The following is an 8,075-nucleotide window of genomic DNA, read 5'->3' as shown; positions in this document are numbered from 1 at the left end:
GTTCGAGTCAGGTCTAGCTCATGTTATTTTGGATTCAGGTTTTGATATAGATATTATAAAACCTCACCCATGATTATTCATTGTTATCTCTATGGAACATATTTATAATGGCCAAATCCAATTGACATATGATCTTTATTCATTTGGTCAAACCTGGCTAGGTCAACATCAAAAAAATTAAAGAATAAAACAAAAGAATAAAACAATGTCACTTTTTAAAAATAATTAACCCAGCCTAATAACCAATTAAACTACAGGTTACCTTTGACAACTACAATCATGATGCATAACTACGATTATAATGCATAGAACCTAGTCAATTGAGACAACTTGACCTTTCATTTATTGAAAGGGGAATGGGGCTAGTTTCTAGCATAAGTGATTTTTTTTTCTTAACACAAGTTTAGGTTTGATTATTAATAAAAACATTATATGGGGTGGCTAAATTATTATAATCATTTCTATAAAACATTATTCATTAAAATAATGTGCTGGGAGTGTTTTTTTAGTTTTTTTCTTCAATTTAACTCTTTAACAATCTAATCTAATCTTTTCTTTTTATTTAGTTTTTTCTCACTATTATTATTTAATATTAGATTGTTTTAGGAATTGTGTTTTATAATTTTTTTTTTGTTGAGTTATATTCCAGTCTCATGGATTTTTTTTCTCGACTTCAACCTTTAATATTAGATATGTAAGAATTTAAGTTTCATAATTTATTTATTTATTGTATTTTATGAATTTATCTTGATCTCATGATTTAAATGATGGATTTAACAAGCTTCTTGAATTGAAAAAGTAAGAATCCCTACTTATTAACAAAACACTAAAGGGTGTGGCTAAGTCGGTATAGCCACACCCACGGAACACCTTTTATTATAATAGTATTTTGTGTTTTGCCTTGTTTTTGTTTGTTTAGTTTTTTTTTTCAATTGTATTTTTTCATATTAGGTTGCTTTAAGAATTGTGTTTTATAATTTTCTTCATTTCTTTTCTGTTGTGTTATATACTAATCTCATGAATTTATTTATAATTTATTCTTGATTTCAACTTTTAACATTAGATTTTTTTAGAACTGAGGCTTCATAATTTTTTTATTTTGTTTTTTTATAAATTCATCATGATCTCATGATCTAGTCATGAGTTTAACAGGTTAAGTCAAGTGGACTCATGATTGTTTTTTACTATTTTTTCAAAATGATTTTTTTTTCTTAATTTTATTTTTTAACATTGGATTGGTTGGAAATTGGGCTTAAAATTTTTTTTACTTTTTATAATGTTATCTCGATCTCATGACCTAAATCGTAAGTTTGACAAGTTGACCTGAGTTGACTTTGTTTATTTTTCTGGGTTTATTTTTTAATTAGGCTTAGTCTTTTTTTTTCTTTCCATGGGTTATCTCAAATGAGACAAATCCCAATCACGAGGTTGACAAGTTAACTAAGACGGACTCTGTTCATTTTTTTTTTTCTCTTTTAATTGAATGTATGTTTTTTTTAATTTCATCCTCTAACAACCCAATATTTTTATTTGCTCGGGTAGTTTGACAGGTTAACATAAGTTGATTTGAATATTTGTTTTTAATTTAATATTTTTTTTTAAAAAATTTATCCTTCAACATTGAGTTGATAAAAAATTGACATTCATAATTTATTTTGATTTGTTTTTATAGGGTTATCATAATTTCATAACCTAAATTATAGATTTAACAAGTTAATTCAGGTCGATCTATATATTAATGTCTCAATATTTTTTTTAAAATATCATCCAATATATCATCATATTAATATTTTAAAAAATATTATCTAACAAGAATCACATTTTAAATTCATAATCAATTTTTTATTTTTATTAAAAAAATATTAGCAACATTTTAATTTTTATATATAAAAATAAAATTAATCGCCAACAATCTAGTTAAATTACTCATGGTCCATCCAGAAAACTCAAGTCATGTCTCGTTCGTAATCTTATGAGTTTCTACTAGTTTTGAATTCCATGTGAGATTGGTTCTTCGGAAGCATGCATCTTTTGTTGAGTGGCAAAAACCAGTCCCACCATTGTCCAGGCCTTGTATTCTGGTGCACACCTGTGACCATACATTTTTCTTTTTTTCTTCAATAAGTACATGTTTAGGAATGAAAAAAAAAACCCGGTATGGTGAGGTTTTGAATTCAAACCCGTTTGTTCAACGTAGCTGAATCAGATCAGAAGTGAAATAAGGCTCTCTTCCTGTATATCAGTATCCTGAAAACATTGCATTCTACATGGTTAAAAGTTTCAAGGCTGCAGCAGATAATAAAGAACACAAATTCATAAATGCACATTGAAGAGCTAAGAGGCACCTAAACACTTGCAGAAAGGCAAGGCATGGTAACATGTTCCGGTGGGGAAGTTTTGTGCTCCCTATAAATAAACAAGGAAACAAGAGTAACCACAGAAATCTCCTTCTCTAAGAAAATTTCAATGAAGCATTGCATTGGTGCCATCTTCGTCACCATCTCCTATGGGTGCTTCATTAAACATGTACTGCTCCTGATACTCCATCAAGTATTGCGTTGATCTCTTCACATCCAGAAACAGATTGTAGACTCGAGTAATGTCCTCACTCTCCACAACCTTTCCTTTTCGTTTCTGGCATGCCAACGCAGCGGCAGTAATTAGATGGATAGCATATCTCAAGGAAGTTTCAACACCAATATGAGTCAACAGAGCCTTTGCTTCTTCAGCCATCTCTACATCTTCTTCTTGGCATCTGATGTCCAGAATCTTGCGAATTTCATCCTTTGTATAAGGTTGAGTAGTAATGATAAGAAGGCGATCAAGGAGATCTATTGGAATCCCATGTGGAGATTTATAATTTGTTCCTCGTATATTAGTAATCCCTCTATTGGTGGCAACAACTAGTATTGGAGCCATCTCATTCTCAAGAGCACGATTCAGGAAAGAGAAGCATTCAATATCAAGCATGTGCACCTCATCAATGAAAAGAACACCTGGCACAATCTCTGCTTTGCCTTCCTCTCTCCATTCTGCCACCTTTGTGTCAATTTGTTCCCTTACTTCTGCACGGATTTCACCAGTATCACCAGTGAAGAGAGCCAGAAATCCCTGTGTTCTGAAAGAGGAGAATAACAACTGGTGATTAACATGGAACCAAAAATCCACGGGCAAAGATGAATTTGAATTACAGCTACATGACCTATTTATTTCCATTACATTTAAATTGGCAGGAAAGAGTCTTAACAATAAAAAGGGTAATACCACTGTAGACACCAGGAAACTGCACCTGAAGTGAGTCATAATGAATCTGCTGAAACAAATCTACAGCAGAAACAATTCTATCTCCCAATAACTACAAAGAGAATTTCCTTAAATATGTAATTTCTCCCCATCCAAATGCTCCAAATATTGCAAACAAAATATAACACCATGATCTGTTTTTTTCCTTTTTTGACCAAAGGCTTGGGACATGTAAAAGTGCAAGAATTCTCTTTGAGAAAAGTTTCATGATGGATGTCTAAAATTTTTTTTAGAAGCACTGCAGAGGATACAATATCATATTAGGGATTAATTTATTGTGGAAATGAAACTATAAAGAATCTCACGTTAGTCCCCTGTTTCTCTATGTGTTTTGAACACACTAGCAGAAAACTCTTCCAAATTCTCATTTTGCAGCATCTCATTGTTTCTCCAAACATTTGACATCTGTGTCTTCATGCTATATCTATCTAATCTCAAATAATCACCTTACAACATCCAAGCTAAAAACATAATTAATAGATTGCGAAGCTAACCGGGGCCAGAAAAGTTTATTCACCAGAGTGCGAGGCAGTATTTCTATCAATATCTCATCAACACAACATCACTAAAAGTCTTAACACAAATCAATAACCAATTTTTTTGCTAATACAGTGTTTAGGCAACAAGTACTTCAAGGCTTTAATTCTCAACGTGTTATGAAGTTGGATTTTGAAAAAAATGTACTCAAAACAGACCAAAGGGTCTAATATTCTCCAAAACTGTAAACAATGCACATTCTTGGCTAACTTAATGAAGAGCTCCATCTTTCCACAAGTATCACAACAAACCAAAACAACACAGCAACTAAGGATAACATGACCTCATAACTAGCAAAATGAATGTCACAAAAGAAACACAAACACGAGGAATAATACAATGGATGTACCTGCTATTAATGACATCAATTTCATGAAGTGTGACACAATGCACAATCTCTTTCCTCTTCTGCAACTCCCCATCAGGACACTGAACAAACCTAACCTGTGGCCCAATGGCATCATATTCCCTCGACCGTGTAAAAGACCTGCCAAGCTTGGTAACTTTCCCAGAAGGCTTATCAATAGCAATAACATCTCCACTCTGCACTTTTTCCTTTCCCAAACTCTCAATCATCTTTGCTCCCAAGTCATAAACCCCTTCCATCTCCGTTGTCTTCATCGTCAATTTCCCTGTTTTCGAAGCAGCACCAGCCACTGCTGGTCTATCAATTTGAATCTCCACAACTTCACCTTCAATCACCTCAGTTTCTTCTTTAATCCTAACCCCAATTGCTTTCCTAAAAGACTGCATTAAAGCCTCGGTTTTCGACATTTCAAGAGAAAATATCTCGCTAGCGGAGATCATTGCAAATGGGGTTTCAAGACCTAGGGATTTTGCCATGCCCATGGCGATTGCGGTTTTACCGGTTCCGGGTTGACCCGCGATAAGAACGGCTCGACCCGCGATTCTTCCTTCCTTTATCATTTGGAGGATGACGCCAGCGGCTTTGCGGGCTGAGGTCTGTCCCACCATTCCTTCAGAAACGGCGCGTGGTTCGAGGGCTGAGTCCAGCCCCAGACCACGGATGTGGGAGTGAGCGCCTATGCGCTCGATTCTTGTTAGGTCTCGAGTTTCTGAGAGTTTGAGGTCTGCCATTGAAGGAGAGAAAGAGAGAGGGTTTAGGGTTTTTCAGGGTTTAGGGTTTTCCAGGGTTTTTTTTCTATTATAATGAGAGACTGGTTGGTGGTGACTGTAGACTTTAGATGCGCATATAAAAACTGGCTGAACGAGACGGCTTTTTTTTTTTTTTTTTTTTTTTAGTTTGGCCTCGGCAATTTGTTGAATGCTTCTTCTTTAAATAATAATAGGAAGAAGAAAAAAATGCCATTGTCAATCAATTCCCAAAATAAGTAAATACTAGTCATCTTCTCCATTTGATTTGTGTTGCAAATCAAATGATAGTATTTTAAAATGTATAAAATTAAAAAAAAATTAAAAAATTATTATTCATAAAAACTTAGAATATTATTCCTTGTAATAATATAATAGTGAGATTGTCCTTGAATCATTAATTTTTGATGAATTTTTTTATCATGATAAAATTATCTTTTACCAATTGTATAGGGTTATATTAGTCATTTTTTTATTGCATAATAAAATTATTAATTTAACCCTATAATAAAACACAAATAATGTCTATCACTTAAAGGCTTTTTATGTAGCACATGCTAGCGAGTGGATGGACCCATCACCCTTTGAGTAGCACTTGCGAGGCTGTCTGATCACTAAACATTGCTTTCAGAAGCGCTGTTTAGAAGGTATCGACACCCTCTATATGGTAGGATAACGTGTGCGCCAAACGTGCCACTAGTTTGGTGTCGATGATAATTTTCTTCTTCTTCTTCTTCTTTCTCTTCCTTAAATCCCGCGCCAACCCTTTCAGAATTTCAGACCAACCATTGTAATTTTATTTTTCTTTAAATTTGGTCCTTATCCTTTTAATTACTATTTTTTATTTAGAATAATCTATCAAATTACAAATATTTTTCAATTTCACCTCTTATCGTTTTTTAATCTATAAATAATCTATCAAATTACAAATATTTTTCAATTTCACCCCTATCATTTTTTAATCTATAAATAATATATCAAATTACATTGTTTTTAAATTTCACCCCTACTATTTTTTAATCTCTCAAATTTGATCCTCATTCTTTTGATTATTATTTGTTTTGTTTGAGGTAATTTTTTTTTTTTTACAATTTCATCATCCTTGGATTTTTCTATCAAATTGTATCCCTATTCTTTTTGTTGCTGCCCTTTTGCTTTGGCAAGTTTTGTTAATTGATTTTGTTTTCACTATTTCTTCCTTTAAAATTAAATTAATTGGGAATGAAGCTTTTGATTGAGTTAGGGTCTAAGATTTCACTAGTTGCAAGTTTTAAATATTAGACCAGATTTAAGAGGTTTGCCTGAGGTTGTTTGGTTTTTTATAAGCTGATGTTTTCCTCTCTTTTTTAAAGTTTTTTTTTTTTTTATGGTTCGCCTTCTATAGGGTTAGTTCTGGATTTATGACCAAAATCACTGATTTCAAAGTTACTCAAGGTTGATTTTTTTTTGTTCTTTTTTTAAATTGATTTATTTCAATTTCATCATTGAAATGTTTTTCCCTACTTTTTTTCTTACGAGATTATCTCAATTTTATGCCAATGGTTGTGGAGTTTGAGAGTTCACCCAATTTAATAGGGATTTTTTCATTGTTTTTTTAAAATTGCTTTGTACAATTTCACCCGTTCAACATTGGGTTGTTTGATAACTTAGATGGGCTCAAGTCTGGTTTTTTTTTTACCTTTTTACATTGTTATTTTTTTGTTTGTTTGTTTATTGTTGTTTTTATTTTTTTTTGTTCATATTATTGAAATAACCAAATCAATGGCTCGAGTCTTAGATTTCTTTACCATAACATTCTTTTTTTACTTAGAAATGTTTTTTGTCTAACTTGTAACAAAACATGAGTAATGAATCTAGTGGATGGCTAAATCATGTATGTGCTATCATAATCTAGTTCTTTTTTTTTATGCATATTAAAATAAATAAAAAATTTCTTGGATATATAAGACAATGCTCATTTTGTTTTGTTTTATGAAATACTTCTTTATGAAGTTAGTGGAGAAATAATACGTGGCTCACACTCCTCTACAAGAGGAACCAATTTTTTATAACATAAAAAAAGAATGTACAAACATTACTAACATGTTTTCTAGAATAAACCTTTAATCAATAACTTTGTTAAACCACCAAATTTGTTTATCAATTTATAGACCCTGATAAGGTTCAACCATGGATTTCTCAAGAAGGGTCTTCAATTTTATGCTTGAGTTTTATGGGGAGGTTATTCAACCAAGATTATGTTTTTCTTTGAAATTTTGCTTATGTTCCATTCGATCATGAAGGGTTTTTGACATGGGATAACTTTAGCAAGTCTTGGTTTATGCATGATGATGGGTTCTGTCTAATTTCTTTGATGGTTCATTCAGCCAAATCAGTTCAGCCCATGCATAGGTCTGATTTAGGCAGTAAAATAGACATGTTAAGAGCTTGTATCAGGTTTGTTTTGGGTATGTTAACGAGTATGAGTTTGAGTCACATGGGGTCCAAAGTTGGCTTAGGATAATTAAAATATTAGGATTCTTTTCTTACAATAATCAACAAAATATTCCTCTAAAATTAAAAAAAAAATTAGTTCATTATTGTCCATGTTATTTAGGAGAATATTTAGCAACAAATGAGGAAGTTTTATAGTCATGAAATGAAACTAAAAGGGGATTGTCAAATTTGAATCCTAGACTTAGAATGATTATTTAATGCTAAAAATTTGATTCTCCTAGTCAAGGAAGGAAAGCGAGGGGCGACTATAAGGGAAATTAATTTCTAAGATTTTTTTCCCATGTTTTGAAGGGAAATACTAGTCTTATAAGGAAAGAAGACTTCAACAATTAAACTCATATTCAAATAATGTTTCTTAGCATTTAAAGGACTTTAAAAGCTGACTAAGCAATCCTAAAGTATCTAGGAAGATGGATCTCGACCAAAAGTTATTTAAGCTAAAAAATTAAGATATTTTATCTTTTTCTTTCTTTCTATTATATGAGGCATCAATAAGCTACTGTTCAAACTTTTTATTTTCATTATTATTTCTATGTTTAAGCTTAATTAATACTTTAGTTTTCAGTTAAGTTTCATGGTTTGTTTAGATCAAGGTTTAAGCTTACTAAAGCTTTTTGGTTAGTTTT

At 31.9% G+C, this 8,075-nt stretch overlaps 1 protein-coding gene across 1 annotated transcript; it reads right to left on the bottom strand.

The window, feature by feature from the left end:
* Nucleotides 1-2,214: 2,214 nt before the first annotated feature.
* LOC133677214 (uncharacterized) lies at nucleotides 2,215-5,089 on the bottom strand. Its single transcript, XM_062099110.1, has 2 exons — nucleotides 4,190-5,089; nucleotides 2,215-3,118 (listed from the first exon to the last, which is right to left on the bottom strand). Exons 1-2 carry the CDS (start codon nucleotides 4,936-4,938, stop codon nucleotides 2,464-2,466), a joined length of 1,404 nt encoding a protein of 467 aa, XP_061955094.1. The 5' UTR covers nucleotides 4,939-5,089; the 3' UTR covers nucleotides 2,215-2,463.
* Between the last annotated feature and the right edge of the window lie 2,986 nt (nucleotides 5,090-8,075).

Source organism: Populus nigra, chromosome 17, assembly GCF_951802175.1.
Source record: "Populus nigra chromosome 17, ddPopNigr1.1, whole genome shotgun sequence".
NCBI lineage: Eukaryota > Viridiplantae > Streptophyta > Magnoliopsida > Malpighiales > Salicaceae > Populus > Populus nigra.
Note: the sequence above shows the minus strand (reverse complement) of the source record. Positions and strands in the feature narration are given on the sequence as shown.